This window comes from Eschrichtius robustus, chromosome 16 (genome assembly GCF_028021215.1).
Source record: "Eschrichtius robustus isolate mEscRob2 chromosome 16, mEscRob2.pri, whole genome shotgun sequence".
NCBI lineage: Eukaryota > Metazoa > Chordata > Mammalia > Artiodactyla > Eschrichtiidae > Eschrichtius > Eschrichtius robustus.
The window spans coordinates 39,381,947-39,404,754 of NC_090839.1; the positions used below are offsets into that span (position 1 = coordinate 39,381,947).

At 40.3% G+C, this 22,808-nt stretch overlaps 1 protein-coding gene across 1 annotated transcript in view; it reads left to right on the top strand.

Moving 5' to 3' along the window:
* Window positions 1-22,808, top strand: part of SLX4IP (SLX4 interacting protein) — a 184,378-nt gene that overhangs the window by 15,967 nt on the left and 145,603 nt on the right. The window contains 1 exon segment of the mRNA XM_068524602.1: window positions 2,023-2,078. Coding sequence (XP_068380703.1) covers window positions 2,052-2,078 — 27 coding nt within the window. The 5' untranslated portion in view covers window positions 2,023-2,051.

Below are 22,808 nucleotides of genomic sequence, written 5' to 3' on the forward strand. Positions count from 1 at the left end.
TCTTTATGTTTTCTGGACATGAGTCCCTTATTTGATGTATGATTTGCAGATATTTTCTCCCATTCTGTGGGTTGTCTTTTCAAGTTCTTGATAGTGTCCTTTAAAGCACTGAAGTTTTAAATTTTGATGAAATCTGATTTACCAATTTTTTCTTTTGTGACTTGTGCCTTTGGTATTGTGTCTAAGAAATTATTGCCTTATGCAAGGTCACAAAAATTTACGCCTATGGTTTCTTCTAAGAGTTTATAGTTTTAGCTCTTACATTTAGGTCTTTGATCCATTTTGAGTTAATTTTTGTATATAATGTGATGTAGTGTTCCAACTTGATTATTTTGAGTGTGGATATCCAGTTGTAACAGCACCATTTGTAGAAAGGACTGTTTCCCAATTAAATTGTCACAGCACATTGGTTAAAAATCAATCAAACATAAATGTAAGGGTCTGTTTTGGGACTCTTAGTTTTATTCCATTGATCTATGTGTCTGTCTTTTATTCCAGTACCACACTCTCTTGATTACTCTAGCTTTGTAGTAAGTGTTCAAATGGGGAAGTATGAATTCTTCAATTTTGTTCTTCTTTTTCAAGATTATTTTGGCTACTATAGATGTATTTTCATATGCATTTTAGGATAAGATTGTCAATTTCTATAGTCAGCTGGGGTTTTGATAGAGATTGTGTTATAGATCAATTTGGGGAGTATGGCTATCCTAACAAAATTAAGTGTTAATTTAATCCATGAATATGGGATAACTGTCCATTTACTTAAGTTTTAAATTTCTTTCAATAATAATTTATGGTTTTTGGTGTATAAATCTTGTGGGGTTTTTAAAAAAATTTTTTCCTAAGTATTCTTTCTGATGTTCTTGTAAACAGAATTGTTTTCTTAAATTCATTTCAGGATTACTCATTGCCAGAATATAGAAATATAGTTGACTTTTTAATATATTTACATCTTACAACCTTACTTCATATACTTCATAATTCTATTAGTTTTTTTTTTTTTTAATTCTTTAGGATTTTCTACATATAAGAACATGTCATTTTTGATTGGGACAGTTTTATCGCTTCCTTCCCAATCTGGATGCCTTTTATTTCTTTTTCTTGCCTAATTGCCCTGGCTAGCACCTCTGATACAGTGCTCTGTGGAAGTGACAGAGCAGATATCTCTGTTTTTTCCTCTTTGAGGAGGCGGCATTCAGTCGTTCATCATTTAATATGGTTTTAGCTGTGGGTTTTTCTCAGTGGATTTTCTTTTCTTTTTTTTTTGGCTGCACTGTGTGGCTTGTGGGATCTTAGTTCCCCGACCAGGGATTGAACCCAGGCCCTTGGCAGTGAAAGCGCCAAGTCCTTACCACTGGACCGCCAGGGAATTCCCTAGCTGTGGGTTCTTCATAGATGCTCTTTATCAGGTTGACGATGCTTCCTTCTATTCCTAGTGTGTTGGATTTTTCTTTTTAATTAAAAAAGTGTTGGGTTTCGTTAATTTTTTTCTAAATTTGAGATAATCATGTGTTCTTTCTTTTATTCTATTAATATAGTGTATTATACTGATTTTCAAATGTTAAACCAATCTTATATTCCTGAGATAAATCTAATATCATGGTGTATAATTCTTTTTATATGTTGCTAGCTTTGGTTTGTAGTATTTTGTTGAATACTAGTGTGTAGTTTTCCTTTCTTGTGATGTTTCTGTTTGGTATTGGTATCAGGATGTAACTGGCCTCTTAGAATGATTTGAGTTTTTCTTATGCTTCTTTTAAAGAGTCTGTGAAGGATTGGTATTAATTGTTCTTTAAACATTTGGTAGAATACATCTGGGCCTGTGCTTTTCTTTGTGGGCAGTTTTTAAACTGTTAATTCAATATAATATTTTTTGTTAAGACCAGTTATAAGTGAACATTCATCTTGTAAGAATACCTATTGATATTTGATTATTCAGCCAACCTTTCTCTTATATAATGTACAAATCGAAAGAAATTTTGATATACCTACTTTTTAACTTTCTTTTTTCTTCTGTTAAAGGTCTGTAATTACTCTGGAATCAGTAAGCCATGGCGTCAAAGAAATTTGCTGTTAAGGTAAGTAATGCTTAATAGCTTTCTTTAAAATGATTAATCACTTTCTAATATAACTGAGTCCTGTGTTAATTGAAAACAGTAGCCCTGAACTTTCTTTCTACTCTTCAAATTTGGGACACTGCTGAAAACTTGAAGTAGGTGATTGAAAATTTGCATGTTAAGAATGAGATGGGGGAGAAAATGAATAGTTCATGTGGTCATGGGAGTTTCTTGCTTAAAGTCTTTTGTAAGATGCCTTTGGGGCATAACTTGGTCCTTAATGTTAAAAAGTATTATTCACATTGTACATCCATGACGTGATTTTTGATTATGACAAAGCACGTAAAAGTAAAGAAGCAGGCAGCAAATGCTGCACCTGGGTGAATGCCAGGAGTGAATTCTCCTGCCTGGCTGCCCTCTTTTGCTTTCCTCTTGTAAGCATCTCTTCTCTATCACTTGATGGCTGGGTCCGAGACCTTCTCAGTTGTGGAGGAATGGGAGGGTCACCTGTGAGGGGTGGTGGGGAAGGAAAGGGGAAGAATTGGTAGTGAGTACGGTCGACCCTCCAGGTTCTGCATCCAAGGGTCCTGCATCCAACTAGCTGCAGATCCAGTCTTGAAAGGAACCATTGTATGAAGGATGCTTCACATATGCCTGTTCTTTAAGGCATTTTCCCTGTGCTAATGTTTTATTAAGCAGAAATTCAGAACACTGAAACAGAGAAATCATAGTGGTTAACCAGATCAGATACTGTTTAGTGTTGTAGTCGTATCTTATCTTTACCAAGTCAGTGCTTTAGATTTACAACATAATTATAAATTTCATTACTTACAATTATTTCTAGTATCTGTTTATTCTATATGTAGTATTCCTTTCTGTGAGAGATTATAAGTGGTGAACTTTCACAGTCTGTCTGTCTAAAAATGTGTTTTGGTTTTCCTCTAGAAAGTAAAGTTTGTTTTAGAATTTCAGGTTGCACATCAGTTCCTCTCCGCACTTTAAAGGTATTTTTCCATGGTCTTTTGAAATCTTATTGCAACTGAGAAATGTTTTAATTATCAGTTGATGCTTAAAAATCACCTTAAAACGTAGTGACTTAAAACGGAAGCCATTTTATTCTCTCTCAGGATTCTGTAGGTCACCTGGTATCAGTTGGGCGGTTTCTCCTCTTGATGTTGGCTGGGGCTGCAGTCATCTGGGGACTCAGTTCAGCCGGCACATCAAAGCTGGCTGCCCGTGTGGCTGGCAGTTGATCCTGGCTGTGCTTGGAATCTCACCTGGGGCTGTTAATTGTTGCCCTCAGTTCTCATTCAGGTGGCTACTCTGTGTGGCTTGGGCTCCTCTCCTAGCTTGGTGGCTGAGTTTTGAGGGATGGTGTCCCAGAGCAAAAGTTGTGGGAAGAAAAAAGTGTAATTTGTCCGTCCCTTGAAGGCCTGAGCTCAGAAGTCCCACGTGCGTTTCCTCTGCATTCTATTGGTCAGAGCACTCAGAGGGTCAGCCCCAGGGAAGCTGCAACTCTCCATGGGAGAAGCAGCTTGTGCTCACAGGGAGGGGGAGAATCTGGGGGTGCATCTGTGGAGACTAGTCAGCAAAGAAGTCTACTGTCAGCCCATCGTGATTTCTTTCTTTGTTATCTTGCTTATCAAGATATCTTGGTTCTCTTTGGTTGCTCCTAAGATTTTATTTTTGTCTTTGATACTCTATAGTTTCACTGTGAAATCTTGAGATACAGACTTTTTATTTATCTGGCTTGGGATGCAATGTACATCTTCATTTGGAAGAGTCAAGTCTTTCATCAATTTTGGAAAATTTCGACCTTTTTCTCTTCAAGTACTGCTCCTCTCTGTTCTCTCTGATCTCTTCTTCTGGAACTCTTATACGAAGTTTGTTGAATAGTCCCATGTAACTGTTTCTTATGTGCTAGAGGGTGATGTTAATTCATCCAAGACTGAGCGCCTGCAGGCTGTCTGCTCAGAAAAGGACTGGGCCTCTTGCAAAGCTTCGCCCAAACTGGCTATGGTCCATTCGGATAGACAATCCTTGTCAACCGCAAAGCTTAGACCCCAGGCCCCTAATTATGCCAGAGCTGGGTCAATTGATTTCCAAGACATACATACTGATGTGGTAAATTCTGCTACGAGATTGCCTGATCTCACAGCTGCACCAGCAAGTCTTGGAACCTAACTCCCAGATCATGCCAGGTGGGGGAGTGACCCCAACCATGGGTGTCAAGCCAGCAGGTTAGGGATAGTCAGAGTTCTGACACATTATATGGAAGAATCTACACATCATGTTGTGTTGGTGTCCCTGCCTCTGTCTGATCACACAGGCAAGGAACAAGTGCTTTCCTAATCATGCAGTTTAAAAGGCCCACAGCCCAAGCACTGGGATCCCATTCTGAAGGTCTGACATCTCGCCCAGCCAGATTGCTGTGCACTGCCCTAAGGTGTCATGGGCAACAGGGGACATGCACACCTGCTCTTGCTGCTGTCACCACGTGCCTGCTCTGATGAACTCTGCTTGGCCATTTTCCCTTTCCTTTTTCTCTTCTCTTTATGTCTGTATGTTGCATTCAGAGTGCTTTTTATCAGAACTCTTCCAGTTTACTAAAAGCTTATCATCAGTATTTATTCTCCTTTTTAATCTGTATTTATTCTACTCTTTGTTTATTTTTAGTGACTGTATTTTTCATTTGAGAATTTGTGTTTTTTTTTTTTAATTCAAATTCTACCAGTTCTTTTTTTATATATATACTTGTCCTTTTTTTCAATATGCTTCCATATCCTTCTTTTATCTCCTTCATAATCTTAAAGTAGTTTATTTTATAGCCTCTTTTAGATTGTTCTGTTATTTCCACTGTTATTTACTAATTGTGAGATACACGGGTGGAAAGGCCTATGAGCTCAGCCCTGCAGAACAGTGGAGCGGTTTCAAGTTTACTTCTGCTGGAGCCATTGGCATTTTGGTGGTTTTGGACCAGGTTTATATTCATTTCAGGACTTGGGATTCCACCACCTTGTGGGTAGTCTGACTTTGCAACCCACAACTGAGTATGGCACAAGCTTAGTGTTTTTAGTATTTTCCAGTATTTTCCTTGCTGTTCTCCCTCCCCTGCCCACCCCCGCCCCGCCCCTGCCAAAGCCGTGGGTGGATGGCAGGCTTCCATGCTGCTTCCCTTGGTCAGCGAGCAGAGATTTTTTTTTTCATTTTCATGAAACCCACAGTTTCTCAAGAGGATGAAGGAAAAGCTCTCTTGAATAGCTCCTGTTCCAAGAAATTGTGGACAAACTTACCCATACGAACCCAAAGAGTATTATATGAGGATATCTACAAATTGAGTACTTACTTCTGTGTCAAGCTTTGTCTTATGTGCTAAGCTGATACAAACAACTGAAAGTTGAAGTTCTTCACAACTCCGGACTTAACTGGAATGAGTTTATTCCCAACTCCTCTCTCTCTCCTACCCTTTTTAGGCATTAGGATGCCAGCTCTCAGCTATCCTGGCTTCCAAATACTCTGACAACTAGGCTTGAACCTTCCAAAGGGGTGATTATTTTTTTTCCAGCTTGATTGAAATATCATTGACATATAACATTGTGTAAGTTTTAAGGTGTACAATGTGTAGGTTTGATAAATGTATAAATTGCAAAATGTTTACCACAGTAATTTTAGGTAACACATCCTTCACTTCACATAATTACCATTTTGTTGTCATGGTGAGAACATTAGAGCTTTACTCTCAAGTATACAGTACAGTGTTGTTACTCTAGTCACCATGCTGTACATTACATCCCTGGAACTTATTCATCTTATAACTAAAAGTTTGTACCCTTCAGCCAACATCACCCCATTTACCCCACCCCTCAGCCCCTGGCAACCACCATTCTACTCTGTTTCTATGAATTCGATGTTTTAAGATTCCACATATAAGTGAAATCATACAGTATTTCTTTGTCGTTCTCTGTCTGAGTTACTACACTTAGCATACTGTCCTCAAGGTCTACCTGTGTTGCTGCAAATGGCAGAATTTCCTTTTTTATGGCTGAATAATATTCCATTGCATGTGTATACCATATTTTCTTTATTCATTCATCTGTCAGTGGACACTTAGGTTGTTTCCATGTCTTGGCTATTGTGAATAATGCTGCAGTGAACATGGAGTGCAGATATCTCTTCAAGATAGTGATTTCATATCCTTCAGATATATACCCAGAAGTGGGATTGCTGGATCATATGGCAGTTATATTTTTAAATTTTTGATTAACCTCCGTACTGTTTTCTATAGTGGCTGCACCAATTTACATTCCCACCAACCATGCACCAGGGTTCCCTTTTCTCTACAGTCTCACCAGCATTTATCTCTTGTCTTTTTCATAATAGCTATTCTAACAGGTGTGAGGTGATATCTCATTGTGGTTTTGATTTGCCTTTCCAAAGGAATGATATTGATTAGTGCTGATAGGGATTTGTTATTTTTATTAGTCTTTTCAGAGAACCAAATTCGGCTTTCATTTTATTTTCCTGTAGCATACTTGTTTTCTATTTTATTGATTCCTTTATTATTTCCTTACTTCTACATTCTTTGAGCAAATTTGTCCTTCTTTTTTCAGCTTCTTAAGGGGGCAGCTTAAATCATTGACTTTGGAACCTTTCTTCTTTTCTAGTATATGCACTTAAAGCTATGAATTTCTCTCTAAGTACCTACTTTACTTGTATCCTCTTGTTTTGGTAGAGATGCTGTTAAAGTAGGAATTTTGCTTCCATTAGAATCAAAATATTTTCTGATTTTCATTGTGTTTCATTTTTGATTATGGCTTATTCAGATGTATATTGTATAGTTTCTAAGTATTTGGAAATTTTCTAATAATCATTTTGTTATTAGCATAATCATTTTGTTTAGCGTAATTCCTCTATCTATTGATATTTTGGTTAATGTTCTATAAACACTTGAAAAAAGTGTTGCTTGTCAGGTGCATTGAACTGTATATCCAACTCAGGTCAGGTTTGTTGATTCTATTATAAAAAATCTGCTTTGTGTTTACTCATATTTTGTCCACTTGTTTGATCAGTTGAGAGAGGTGTGTTAAAATCTCCAACTATGGTTTTAGATATGTATATTTGTCCTTTTATTGATCTTGGCTTTGTATGTCTTAAGGCTATATTAACACGTATATACAAATTTATGATTGCTCTTTCTGTTGAATAGAATCTTTAATTATTATGAAATATCTCTTTTTATTTCTAGTCATACTTAACCTAAAGTCTCCTTGTCTGATATAAGTAGGGCCTGCATCTGGCATCCCCCAACCAGATATCTAAGTCCCCCACTGGATTCCTAAAGCCCAGCAGTCAGTAAGTTCCACCCATGTACAGAAACTTTCCAGTCAGAGATTTATTGTCTGTTCTCAATTATGAATGGACAAAAGATACCACCAGAGATTTAAGGAAAACTTGAGAAACAGAAAACTAGAGAACTGAAAAAGAGAGAAAAAAGTAAATGAGCAAAACTGGAGGATCAGAGAGATTCTAGTAAGCAAGAAAAGACTTTTAAAAACATTATAATTAGTATCCTCAAAGCAAAAAAGGAGGCTATTATAACCATGTGACAAGTTCAGGATTTTATGAATAAGGGAAATTCCTGAAAATAGGTAAGAGCTCTTGTAAATTAAAAATGTAATAGAAATAAAAATTTAGTAAAGTATGGGAAGATGGATAAGGAATACTGCCCAGAAAGTAGAGCAAAAAGATAATAGTTAAAAAAATGGGCAGATAACACAAGAAAATTAGAGGTGTGGAGTATTGATATGAAAAATTGATTTTGAAGAAAAATTGATATGAAATTGATATGAAAAAGTTCTAGAAAGGAAAATAAAGAAAATGGTGGAGAGGAAAATTATGAAAGAAGTAATACGATAAAATTACTAGAAATGATGGCACAAAGTTGCTATTTGAAAGTTTCTGTGAGTGTGCACCTAAAAAAGGCAAGGAAAACAAGTTGTACTAAGGTGCATCATCCTAAAATTTCATAACACTGGGAATTCAGAGAAGATCCTGAAAGAAAATCAGATCACATATATAGAGGATCAGATTCAGAACAGCCTTCTCAGCAGCTGTAGTTGTGGACAGTGGAACAATTCCTTAGATATTCTTAGGATAATAGTTTCTGATCTTGGGTGGCCTCGGCCTGCAGCAGCTTGAAGCAGGGTTTTGGTTCCCCGGCCAGAGACTGAGGTCGGGTTGTGGCAGTGAGAGCACAGAAACCTAGCTGCTAGACCAGTGGTCAGTGACAAGGCCCTGGCCCTTTGGCTTTGCAGAAGAGAATTCCCACAAAGACGGAAAGTAGTGAAACAAATAAAGTGTTTATTAGGAGAAAAAAAAAAAAAGGAGTAGAGGATGTGTGGATAGACACATGGGCGGACTCAGAGAGAGTCGCGCCCTCGTGGTAGTTTGAATCACTTTTATGGGGCATTTCTTCCGGGTTTCCTTTGGTCTATCACTTTGCTTTGCCTGGTTCTGAGTCCGTATTTGGAACATCTCAGGATCCTCCCATGTGTGCGCGTGCATCTCTCAGCCAAGATGGATTCCACCAAAGAGGCCTATGGGTAGTGGGCCTCTTACTGTGGGGTGGCTCCCCCCTCCCTTTTTGCCCTCCAAGGAGCTTTCTAGTCCAGAAAGTTTCCTTGACTTGGAGAATGAGAAATATGTGGTCTCTTATCTTCTATCTGGCCAGGGCCCAGCCTCCTCTCTCAATTGTCCTGCTATTCTCATCTTGGAGTATGGTTCACAGGGAACAAATCTCCAATTGCTTACCCGGGGGCTGGGGGTGGGGGCGGGGGGTTGTGGCCCATCTACCTCCTGCCTCAGTTTCCAGCCCTGAATGCTTTTCACAGCTCAACTTTCAATCACATGTTAAGGTGGAATAGAGGCATTTTCAGACTCGGAAAGGCTAAAAAAAAATTTCTTCTAATGTACCCTGTTTTAGGAAGGATATGATTTTTCCCAGATGGGGCGGTGAACAGAGAAAGGGTGAGATTGGGATCCAGAAAATAGGGAATCCAGCAGGTGAGGGCCTAAGCAAATCCCATGGTGATCAATTGTGTATAATGCTTAGAGAGTAACCAGTCCAATTGGAACAGGACAGATGGTTCTATGAAAGATGTCTCCAACAAAAAAGGAAATGAATAAAATACCACATGTACTTAAATGTATTGAGAGGAGTTTCTGTAGGTCAGAGTGTGGGAATGATTTAGTGGTAGGAATATGGGAAACTATTCCTTAATTCTAAGCAAACAAAAGATTATGCAGGATAGAAAAGTAAGCATAGTATAACTACGTGGCTCAGCTTTGAACACTTCATATGTTGTGATCTTCAAGTTTTGGAAGTCTGGGGAAGGAGACATGTGAGTGGGTGGGTTGCAAGCATTATTTTTTCATTTTCCATGGATAGTGTTTAAATCTGAAATAATAAGAGATTACAGTATAAACAAAATATTTAGAACTGTTTAGTAAATACCAGATGACATAGATGAAGTTCTCAGTGTGGTGTCTCCTAGTGAGTGAAAGTTGAGGTGAGGGTGGAGCCAGGATGGGGCAGAAGAGGACTGTTTTTGATAGGTCATTTTGATCTGTATATATGGATTACTATGATAAAAAATCACATGAATAAAAGTTAAAAGGAATTAACTTATGCAAATTTTCTTATAGATGTATTTACTTTTGACCATCTGGGTTGAAAAATACTTGGATAGAGCATGGTTTCCAAACTAACAGAAAAGCAGATGAATACCAAACAATTTGCCACTTGAACCTCGGTTGTTTATTCTGAGACTTTCCTTGGAATGGTATTAATTATCCATGCAAACAGGTTATCCTTATTCAAATGAAGAAAGGTCTTCTGACCTTCCTGCATAGAAGAGGGCTTTTTAAAAACAAAGCAAAACAAAACAAAACAAAAAACTGCTGTGACCTTGGCCTTCATCTCTTTCTTATAACTGCCTCCTAGGCCAGAATTTCAGGAAATGGCAGTGGTGTATGAGATAAGTCCTTGGAACCCCAGCTTTCAGGGTCTCTTTACTTCTGGGCCACTGCAGCCCAGGGCAGGAGGATGTGTCCTAAACTCCAGTGAAGGCTTTCTCAGCTCAAAGTAGTAGTGGCAGCAGACACATGTCTCCCCAAGGCTCCTGCGTGATCTTAATTCTAGCTCTGCACCCACCCCAGTATTTTAGAACTTCCATAATTATAGGTTCTTTAGGGAACAAGGGGTCAGAAAGTTACACCCCACAGACGAGCTGCTTGTTTTTGTAAATAAAGTTTTATTGGAACACAGACACTCCCATTTGTTTATATATTGTGCCTAGCTGCTTTTATGCTACAATGGCAGAGTTGAATAGTTGCAACAAAGACCTTATTGCATGCAAAGTCTGAAATATTTATATATTACATAAGTAGATTTAAGTATATAAATATATCTCTTAAAGCACATCTCAATTCCTACTGGCCATGTTTCAAGTGCTTAGAGCCACCCATAGGTAGTAGTAGTAGTAGCAGCTGAATTGGACAGCACGGGTCTGAATCAGTGCATCCTTCTGTACTCATGCTTCCTTGCACCTTGTCGGAGTAAGCTTTCAATGAAGTTACCTTGGGTTAAACCGGCTGCAAGGGCATGGTAAATTAGGAAGGTCAAGGCAACGCCATTTCCTTTGCAAGTAGAAGCAAGAAATAGACATGGACATATAATGTATTCAAGTTTAGTAAGAAGAAAATAAATTTAAATAATAAATTATTGTTGAAAGTGTCAAATCAGTATTCATGGTATCTACCTCTGAAAAGTTTATGGATCCATTCCCCGCTTCACAGGTGTTTTAAAAGTGTTGCCAGGTCTCACTCCCATGCAATTATAGTTACAATCTTATGATTTAAAATTTTCGACTTGGGTTCCAGCAGAGCAGTACTGTGTTCCTACTTCATTGTCTGTCTTTGTTTGTAGATCATTTCCTCTGCTTCCTGCGTCTGTTTTCTTGGATTAGTTAGGTATTACACCAAAGTCTAGAATTCTTTTGGCTACAAAGCTTGCTCTGCTGCTTTCCCTTCCCACAGCCCACTTTATTGTGGGTGGGAAAATTTTTGTTGGGAGGGCTTGATTAATTAGAAGGGATTCATGGCTTCCCTAGCAGGAAGATTACAGAGCCTGGCTTAGTGACAGGCCAATCTGTATTTAAGGAAAAACTCAGACCAGCCAGATTTCCCTGGAATGTGGATCTGGCTTTGTCTTCTTCCACAGGGAGTGTGTAATGACCTTCTCCTCCTCCTTCCCACCCACTCCAGGAGACCTGAAGCTTTTACTTTGGCTGTTGATAGTTGTCTACTTTTTTATTCCGGGGTTGGGGGGAGTGCGGTGTGCTGGACTTTTGGGGTATGAAGACTGAGTTATTTCCTAAATCTGAAGTAACAGATTTAAGATTTTATTAATGTTAACAAAGAGAGGAGAAATTTTACATTAAAAAAAAAAATCTCCTTGCATCTTTACTATCTGTTTTTCGTTCCATTCCTTTGTAGCAATTATAGTTTTATGTTCTCTGAATTTCAGTTAACCTTAGTCTCAGCATTCCTTAGAACAACCACAAAAAGAAATATGCCCAAGAATTGACAGTAATTTCCCCTTTATAAAAAGTGAAGAGCAACTCTGAACTTCTAGAGAGAGAAAGTTGAATAGCAAATGGGCTTTTGTCTTGCTGGTTTGCCTCAGTGAATAACTTAAATTCTGTGCCCTAGGTTTTTCATTTACCTAAAGGGGAATGTAGCACTTTGTCATCAGCACTCATTTGGAAATAGATGCATTGATTTTGTGTATTGAAAAAAAGATTTATGCAATATTTTCATGTCAGTCGAGTTATAGTTAATGACTCTCTATTAAATTTTGAGAAGGACTAAAACTGAAGTGTCCTAACACAATAAATCACAAAAGTTTTAAATGGTTACATTCTTTAGTAGAAATAAATCTGAAGGAAGGGTGTGCAACCTTTATCCCTGAGAATGTTTTTACAAAGGCATTTGTCTTTGTGAAACTTTCCAAGGTGAAGGAAGTAGCTCTGTATTTCTTCTCCCAGAACTTAAACTCTTCATCTTCCAGTTGCTTCTTAATTTTGTCTATTCGCTGGGCGAGCTTGAAGTTTTAAAGACACACAGGATCCGTACGAGTTTGCCCAGTGGTGATGACACGCACACCGACTACAGTCAGCTCCTTTTCCTTCCCTACTGCATACTATCCGTTCTGTTATGTTGCTCATGCTGGGAACTATTAACTAAATGTGTGCTGAGTACTTGATAGATTTGGAATAAAATTCATAAAAGTTTACCGGCCGTCACCCAATTAAATGCTGCATCAGGCTTAAAGTTTTCAGGGACCTTCTCACTCTAGTGAGAGCATTTGTTCTGAGTGTTGATGACTTTGAAACAAAGTTCTTGTTGGACTTGAAATGAAACTTCCTTTTCCAGGTGTTCTCTCTGCTTCTCTGGCCAGACACCCAGTTTTCTGGGCTTCTTCCCCAATCCTTCCCCATGTGTATCAGCACATCTATTCTTTTTGGGAATGATTAGAAAGTGTTTAAATACAGCCCTGGCTTCTCACCCTCTTTTCAGTTTCAACTCTCCACCTGCCTCCCTGAAGTCTCTGCCTAAACTGATCCCTAAAACTTTGCACTAAGAATTCAGTTTATCACATTTTCTTCTAAATTGGCTTTTGCTTTGAATGTCCCTGACTCTGCCCTCACATCCTGGGCTCGCCAAATTATGCTGTCTCCCTGTCCTTCCTTCACAGTCACCTATTAATGCATCCATTCTCAACACAGTATACTGGACTTGCATCTTCTCTCTCCTTTTCTTGTAAATTCAAGCCTTTATTATCCTTGTTGTTTATATTTCTGCACTGATCTCTGGATGATCTCTATGCCTCTCTTGTCCTGCCATTCCAGTGCATCCAGACAAGTGCCGGGATAATGTTTTCTTAACACCGTTTTCACCACGTCACTTCCTTGCTTAAGCAATCAGAGTAATTCCTTTTGTTTAATCAGACCTAATCTAAACTCTCCAGCTCAATTCAAGGCACTCTGATAACTATTCTCCCCCTTCCTCTTTAACTTTGACCCATATTTTCATCTTGGAACTTGGGAACATGGCCCACCTATTCCTATTAAACTGATGCATTTGCATTTCCTGCAGTGATCTGGCCTGTGGTTTTCTCTCTTCCTGTTCCCTCTCACCTTTTCTTCTATAGTCTATGCTCATCAGCTTTTTCCAGGCTTGACCAAAGACTCGCTTTTATTTTCACACAAGATCTAAACTTTTCTTGCATCGATTACCCTCTCACTTTGTTCCTTTGACTGCTATGCGCAGCTTCTGTTGTCACGTGTTATATATATTCTCCAATTATTTATATCTGTATCTACCCATGCTCTTACAACATACTGTTCCCAGCCACATTTCCCAAGAAGAAGGACCTGTGCTCTGCTTGTTATGTATCTACTTTGAGTAATCCGGAGTATTTCCGAGGTGCCTGATATCCCTCACTTTCCCTATTACAAAGATGAGAAATGTCTTTCCTCGTGGCTTATGCGAAACAGGAAAGTCACTCAAGCTTAGAGTTATTTCTTACTGGTCTTTTTTTCAGTCCCAGACAGAGAATGTTGTAATCTTCAATTTGTGGTTTATTTCTTATGTTAAAAAAAAATTGTATCTCAACCTGTTTCTCCTTTAAGGAGTCCACAGTTGCACTTTGAAAATATTTTAAGTAATTCTTTTGAAAATAGCCTCTGTTAATAGCCAAAATGACAATGTATAGAGTTTGCTTCTATTTGGCCTTCAGGAAAGTAAATTATTCCAGTATAATGATGTTAATTCTTTGGACATCATCATATTTTAATTAACACCTTAGTGTTAGACCATGATATGCTACTTTTTTCCAACATACATACAAAGCACATGTGTATGTTATTAACTTATTCTGGTGTCAAAAATGATTCTTAGTAGGAAAGTAGATGCAGGATCTCTCACAGATACAAGAACTCAGTACGTTCCTTGGATTCTCTCTGAGGGCTGTAGAGGGCATCATTGTTCTGTGTTTTGTAAAGTACCTCTCTGCAGACGTCGTGATCCAAGGAAGCACAGCAGCCAGAGTGCTTTTAAAATCGCTGGCTCATTCCTAAATCATCATGACATCCTAAATGCCGGTGTTTGTTTGCCTGGGAGTTGTGTGTATGCCCTCACCCGTCGCCTGTTAGCCTGTGGATGTTTAGATTGCTCTGTCTTATAGTTCTCCTCGCCGGGAAACACCACCGTTAACCACAGCGGTAGAAAACAGAACAACCCAAACTATCCGCAGTGGCCTCAGAGGAAGCCTTGTCAGTGACACAAGATTGCCTCTGGCGTGCTTCCCTTCCAGATTCCAGAAGCGGAAGCGAGGGGCTGAGAGTGAGGATCCCTTTGGTCCTTGCACGGCTTTGGGGACCCCAGCTCAGCCCTGGTCCTAGCAGTAAAGGCTGGAGGGGTTCGACTGGGACAGAGTCCTTGAAGTCACAGTGTTATTACAGTTACTGTACTTCCTTCTCACCTTTCCTAACTGTTATTGTTACTGTAAGTTTTGGGGATGCGTGGTTGAGGAAGTGAGATGTAGGGTGGGGATTAACAGAGGGTCCTTGCATCCCAGAATCCCTGGGAATCGAAATGATATTTCACTGAACGGCCCACATGTGCAACAGTCCAGTCCTTAGCCAAATGATGTAAAGATGCACAGTGTTCATTTATTCTTATTGGCCTTTCGCTGTGTCTCTGGTAGTAACCTTTTGGAATACCCAGGATTAAGTAATATAGGAAACTAGGCCATTGCATAGGTCGCTTTGTTGCATGTGAGTAGTGTGTGACAATAACATTCTGATTTTAAGACTACTAGAAACACCAAGTAAAGAATGAGTTTGTACTAGTGACCATACACAGCACACACACACCTGCTGTGTTTTGCAAGTGTGAGCTGAGGTGAGGAAGAATGTTATGCTGTTTGTTTCACAAAGATGTAGTGTCATATAGATTCTGGCAAGACATGTGCCAGGTCTGGCATCCCACTTTTCATGACCTGAAAAATTCACTGTCTCTTAATGAATCAGTATTGAGATCATGTCTTGTTCTAAGTTTCTGTGATTCTCTATATTCTATTCATGTGACTCTAGGTTCTTTTATAGTACTTTTTGAAATTTAGATCCTCAGGTTTTTGAGGAAGGGATTCTAGAAGATGAAATTAACATCAGACTTTTGATCAGGGTTCCTGATATCATGTTGTGGCTTCACTTGTGAAATGTGGATGACTGCGTGAATTGTGTTACCCCTCTGAGCATCCATTTCTTCAGCTGTGGGGTAGTGCTATTATTCCTATCTGTTTGACAGAGTTTCTTGTGGGTATCAGAGTAATAATAAAAGACAGTGCTGTCAAAGTGTTTGGGAAAAGAACACTTTATGCATGTCATGGGCCGTCAGTAATTATTTAATATTTTACAGTGACATTCTGTATAGTGTTAGAGGGACTTGGCCTGAGCGTCTTATTTGTTCTTTGTCTCATAATTCTTTGGCATGAGGACTAGTCTAATTCTTTTCATATGTGAGGTGTCAGCAAATCTTCGTTTATCCCTGGCGTGCAAGGCCCTGGGTTAGGCACTAGAGACACAGACAAGGGTGATGATTGCCTGTCCCTATCCTCAGGGGATTTGTAATGAGAAATTAATGTGTCAAAATGTAAGCAGCCATAGGTGAGGGGAACACAGAGATGGTCCTGCAGAGCTGAGGTGTGAACAAATGAGTACAGTCATTTTGTCCAGATCTGTTTCTTTATGGGATATTGTGGCAAAGCCCAAAGGTCACTCGGTCTTTGGGGTGCTCCGTTTGTGTGTCAGTTTACCTGGTGGGCTACAGTGGCAGGTGGCCGGGGCTAGAATTCCGGGGGCTTAGATTTCAGTCCTTATTATTGATTCTTGACTATGGACAGGTCAGTTAACCTCATGTTTCAGTTAGCTATGTAACCAGCAGTTAGCTGTGTAACCAGCTAGCCTGAAACTTTTCATAATTCCATGGGTCAGAAAATCTTAGTGGGCAGTTTTTCTGCTTTACATGGCATTGACTGGGTCACTCATTTGGATGCATTCAGATACCCACTGGGCTGGAAAGCTCAAGAGGGTTTCACTCCCATGTTCAGTCCTCCTCCACGATGCATCTCTCTCTTCACAAGGCATCTTTCATTCAGTTGTCTAGCTTGAGCTCCCTTACAGCATGGTGCTGGCTTCCCAGAGAACATGACACTGGAAGATGCTAGGCTTCCTAAGGGCTGCATCTGGAGCTGGCAGACTCTATTTGACACCATATTCTATTGGTCAGCAAATCACAAGGTCAGGAGAGAAGAAATAGACTCCTTTCTTTTTTTTTTTTTTTTTTTTTTTAATAAATTTATTTATTTTATTTTTGGCCGCGTTGGGTCTTCGTTGCTGCGTGCGGGCTTTCTCTAGTTGCGGTGAGCAGGTGTTACTCTTCGTTGCGGTGCACGGCTTCTCACTGTGGTGGCTTCTCTTGTTGCAGAGCACGGACTCTAGGCGCGCGGGCTTCTGTAGTTGTGGCTCGTGGGCTCTAGAGTGCAGGCTCCGTAGTTGTGGCGCACGGGCTTAGTTGCTCTGCGGTATGTGAGATCTTCCCGGACCAGGGCTCGAACCCGTGTCCCCTGCATTGCCAGGCGGATTCTTAACCACTGTGCCACCAGGGAAGCCCAGCTCCTCATCTTGACGGGACGAGCAGTGTGCTTATGTGAAGGAGGGGAGGAATTGTTGGTGGCCATCTCTGGGGATTGTTTACCACATATGTTCCTATCTCTTAAATCTTATCTATTAGTATCTGTTAAACGAGGTGTTGAATTAGCGCATCTCTAACGACCTGTCTAGTCCTACATTTTGATAATTCCCTAAACTTTTATTGGAGGAATTTTTTGTGTATGATATAGTGGAAAGAATTTGGGCTTTGGAGGCAGAGAGGCCTGGGTTTGAACCTGGGCATCACCATTGACCTGCACTTTGGAAAGTGATTTAAGTACCCACTTGTTAAATAGGAAATAGGGTTAATTAAGTGGTGTTAATATAAACTCCTTTCTGGGATAATCGACCATCTCAGCACAGAGTCACCACTTAGAAAGTGTTAGCATTTTTCCCTTTTCACTGCCTCGTTACCTGATATGGGCCTTTTCAAAGCCAATAGTAGTTGAAGACATTAATTGCCGTTCATTTTGCTTAATTCTGATAAGGATGATTAAGTATTTAATCACGTTTTGCCAGTGCAAGGATATTTTTCTAGTTCAAATAAGACTGTTCATTTTGTTTATCCATTTTGGTATTATAAATTATTTCTAGAACATTGTTGCTCCTTAGAAAGCATGCTTAAAAATAAGTATTTTGAAAATGTATTTTGGTCTGTGAACAGCGGACTTATTTGGCATTTCTGGTTATCTTTTGTCTGGAAGAAAGAAAAAGCCATGTGGGGTGGCCAGCATTCAGTCTGGCTGTTTTGGACTGTGGTGGTGCCTGGCCCGTGGACCAGCACTGGTGTGTGAGACTGGAACACGTGCTTCTACTACCGTCCTACCTGGGTCCAAAATGAAGCTCAGAGACAAAGGGGAGGAAGAGAAAAGACAGACCCTGTAGTCTCTAAAGCACTGGTTCTCAGAGTGTGTTCTCTGGACCAGCAGCATAAGCATAGCCTGTGCTAATTGCACTATTTTTATATTTGTTATTGTGAGGGTTAAATGAAATGATGCATATTAAGTGCTTAGCAAAGGTAGCCACTTTAATAAATATTAGGCATTATCTCAATAATCGTCATCATAACAAATATTAATTATTGTGATTAACTTTTTTCCTCCAGGGTATTTCATGAAGTAGCTTATTTTGCAATTTTTTTTTAAAAAGCTACCAGAGTTCTTATTTCATCCTTTTAAAAATTTTGTGAATGATCTGTTGGTCTAACAACACTTCATGTTGTCAAGTAAATGAAGACTTGTTTAAGCAATGTCTGAAGGTACTTCGTAATTCTGAAGAAGATAGTCTTCAGTCTAAAGCGATGTTGAGAGATCATGTAACATAGTTATGCAAATATGTTCAAAGCCTTAATGTTTGTGGGAGTCATTAATGCCACTGAATGAGTCCCTGGGCAATGTCTGAACTCTGGAGTTTGCTTTTAAAAGCTGTTCTCTCTCTAGACCCCCTTTCTTTCTTCATTTAGGTATCTGTGTCCTTAAACAAAAGTCTCTATGTGGAGTTTTTTTCCTTTTCTTTTCTTTCTTTTTTTTCTTTCATTTGTGGTCAAATAAGGATCATGGTTAACCCCAAACGGAAGGCCAACAGGGCCGAGCGGGGCCTGGGTTGAGGGGTCTTGGGTGGTAGAGACCCCAATCCTCTACAGCTCAGCCTTCTGCCTTGGTCACTTCCTCTTTCTCCCCTTAACCACTGTGTATAAGCCAAATCCCAAAGTGAAAAGCAGTTTATTGGTCTTTGCAGCCTGCTGATTCAGAGCCATGGGTGCTCTCTGGGGTGTCACTGTCTGACCACTGAGCTGTCGACTGCAGCTTACTTCAGCCTCCCTCTGGCACCTCCATCCAGGAGTTTGCTCTCGCTGAGGGAGCCTTGGGTTCAGGTCATGGCCATTGCCCGATGGCTGGTCTTGCCCGCGCTTCCTGGTCTCGGCCTGAGTGTTGGTCCTCATCCTCTTGTCTCTCTCCTTCTCTGGGCCAGCATGTGGAGCGGCTCACGTAAAGCTGCTCTTCCCTGGAGGATGGGATCCCAGGCAGAGCCCGGGGCCCCAGAGAACATCGTGCTCAGGGTTTCCGACAGTGACCCCTGGGAGCGCGGCCTTCCACGGGGCCTGCGCCAGATCCCTGTCCCTGCTCCAGCCCGAGTGGCTCAGCTGCCATGGGTCTGATGTATTGGGTCCTGCATAGAATTTAACTGGGGGTGGGGGGAAGGAGGGGGAGATGACATAAAACACATTGAAAAGCACAGATGTAGTCCAGCTCCTTCATAGACAAGATGAGAATCCTTGTGGGGCACAAGGTGAGGATCTGAAAAATTGCCCAAGAGAACTTAGTGCCTTATTTAGAGAGTAAGGACTGTATCGGGCTGGTGGTAATCAAGGCTCTTTGGAGGAAGAAACAGACCTGTGGAAACTACGGGAACTGAAAAGGGAACCTCACGATAGGGCAGCAGAGTGTCTCAGAGAACCCCGGCTTCGGGCTTTGTGGCTGAGCTTTGGGAAGGTCTGGAGACAGCTTCGGACCACCCAGGGCAGCTCCCTGTGGGCCTCTCTTTGAGAAGTGGGGCCTTGTTCTCTGCTTCTCCTTGTTACTCTCCCTCCCCTCTCCTGTGCATGTTGTAGATCATGATGGCTCCTCACCTCCCAAGTGACATCTTTTACAAGACTCCTGTGCATTCCACCCCAATAAGCAAACTTCTGGAGGTGAATTTGGGTAGGCATCCACCTTTGCTCCAATGACTGTGGCTCAGGGGCAGGGTCACTTAGTGTATACATGGCTGTCCATGCCCCTGCCTATCCTTGGGCATGGCAGTTGTCAGGATTAAAGGCACAGACTACCCCCAAAGTTATATGGCAGCATTTTAAGGTTTAGAGACTTTACTATAAAGTTTCTCCTTGCACTTCCATAGAAGGCCTTCTTACAGAACATAATGAGTACTCAAAGTGTGTAGAGAGGTCTCTGGGGCATTCAGGAGGTAGCTGGAATAATCTGACCCTTGAGAAGGTTCTCTTGGTTACTGGGGATGAGGATGATCATAATTACTGCTTTACTTCATTTTGCAACTTGCTTTATTGTTGGTGTGCGTGTTGAGGCATTTTAAGGTCATTCACATCCTAGTGTACATTATGACAATTAAATCGAAATATTGCAACAATCAAGAAAAGTATCAAAGAGGATATCATTCTACTAAAATTTTTGAATATCTACTCTATAGATGACATTCTGAGTCGGGACCCTCAGTAGTATGCATCTGGCCTTAAATCTTGAGTTCTGAAGCACTGAATGCATTCCATGGAACCCCTAGTCAGCTGTGAGTCTACACATTTGCTTCTGACTCAGCATTCCATTGTACTTCCCCCAGTGTGCAAAACTACAGAAACGGCATTGTAGCTTTAGTATTTTTGTCACCTAGTAGTGCTGCTACCACTATGCAGTCTCCCAACAGCTGATGAAATGCTTCCTGTTTTAAAGATGGCCTGATGGAATCAAATGGCGCTGCATCAGTTCCAATGCTGCTTGGGTCTGTTTCACTTCCCACAATGACTGATCCTCCATCTGCCATGACAGTGCATTCCTGGGCTGCTAACCCCTCACTGGGTTGGTGACTGGAATGTTTATTTTTAGGAAAAGTTAAAATTATCCAGAGAAGGGTATTTTCTGTAAAATTTACATGAATCAGCCTCTCCCTGCAGGGATTTTGGGAGGGGTGTGTATATCTGTAGACTCTAAAAAACTTCTGGAAAATTTTAAAACTATTAAAGGGGAAGGAGTATAATGAACATTGAACCCATCTTCAACATCGCAGACAGTTTTAAATTAAGTAATATTTAAGCTGAAGGCTGATTTAAGAAAAGCAAGTGGTACCATGTGACTCCAACACTCACGTGTTTAAGCTGAATTTTCCAAATTTCAACACTGTTAGTAATTCTCCTCCGCAAAGCCAAAAGAGCCTTAGCTCTACCTTCAGTCTTCTGTTTAAATGCTAAGAAATAGTATGAGAAGTATAATTAGAGATCTTACTGGGGCATTAGCGTGGGTTTTCCCATGACCAAAGCAGCCACCAAAACTGCTGATTTTGGTGACCTCGGTTCTGAAGTTACCAGTATTCCTTAGATTTCTGAGTTTACTGTGAAGGGAATTCTTGTTGGGGTGTCATTGCACAATAGTCAGATGGACCCCACCGCTTTTCCTACCAGTGGGATCCTGATTCTTCCTCTCCAGCATGGGAATAATAAATGTCAGCCTTCATAGCATTGTCACAGAGAAAGTGTCTAATCCAGTGCCTGGCAATTAGTAAACATTCACTAAATTTAGCTCTTAGCAATCAGATTAAAGATGCCAGCTGGGAAGCAGACCAGTTGAAAGATTATGTAGGCTCCCCCTTATCCTCTTCAGGTATTTCATTTCAAGCCACTTAAGATGTGCAGTTCAAGTGGGTTGTGGTGTTTCTTGTAACAGGCTCTCTCTGGAAAGCTTTTGTGACAGCAAAGGAAGGGAGCTAACATTTACAGACAGCCTACTGAACTGGGTATTTTTCACATATTATCCTATTTAATGCTCACAACACCGTCAATGACACCTTACTGTTGACGGGTCACAGATGTGAGGGCAGCGAGGTCGAGTACTTTGCACAGGTCAGAGCTGGAAAATGGTCAAGGCAGGTTTCAAGCTTGGGGTCACTTACTGGAAGTCAGATGCTTTGAAGAAGAAGGTGGAAACTGTTAGCTACAGTCTTGTAAAAAGTTTGGCTTAGACTCCGGCTTGTCTGGTAATAATACAACTACCTACGTTATAGTGGTTTATAATTTTTAAAGTTTTCTTAAGACATTACTTTTACTAACCATATTAAAATACGTTGTCTTGGGAAGTCAGCAGGGCAGGTGTAATTATTAAATAGGGGACCTTGGAGCCCCCGATTCTGTTTCTTTATTGCTTCTCCCTCTCAAAAAAAAAGTCTTTTAGGGAAAAAGATGCGTTGAAGACTGTTGGTCAAAGGTCAGTTTTGGGCCCTGTTCTCATTTGTAGACCTTAATGAATCAGGCCACCTTTGCCAAGCCCTCCTGGGGGTAGGTGGCTCTCTCACGGGAGAGAATCTTGAGCCCCTTTGGCTTATGAAGTAGGTGGAGTGAGAGAGTGTTCAAAGCGAAAAAGAGAGAAGGAGAGGGCCAGACCTCAAGAAAAAGGCATGTTACCTCCATGGTCAGGTAGAAGCAAGAGAAAACTGCCCAAGAGCTGGAATTCAGGGGCAGGTTGGCCAGTCCTCCCCTGACTAAGGCCTCTGCCCAGGTCCTGACCTGGTTTTGGGGAAGAAGTTAGGGAGACCTGGAGAAGTGGGTGGGATCATTGGTTTCCATCTGGAGTCCAGCAGTGACTGTGGCTACATCCCAGATGGCGAACCTGCCTCTAGGAGAGTTGAGGACAATCTGGGTAGTTAGTATGTATAGATGCAGAATGAGAATCAATGCCATATAACTTCTAGACTCTTTGTATACTTCTTTTTTTTCCTTTGAGAAATTTTTAAAAAATCTGAAATGTATGAAGAGGAAAAATTTCCATATTCCTACCACTCAAATTCCATGTTTCTATTGCTGTTAACATCTTGCAGTATTAGCTCCTAGGCTCTTATTTAAAAATTTTAGGCAAACAGACTTGTAGAAAAACTTGTTCTATTAAAAATGGCCATTTGCATTATGAAGAATTCGAAGATAGAAAAAAATCACTCTAAATCTCTTATGAAAACATCTCTTGTTAGTATTTAGGTGAACATCATTCCAGATGGACACCGTGGGATATATATGTACAGATAGAATGATTACAGCAAAAGATAGAAGCACTTTTGTTAAATACTGGATATTATAGCTGTTATTAAAAACATAAAATGTAATTTTACTTTAGTAATAGAAAATGAATCTGAATTGAAACTTAAG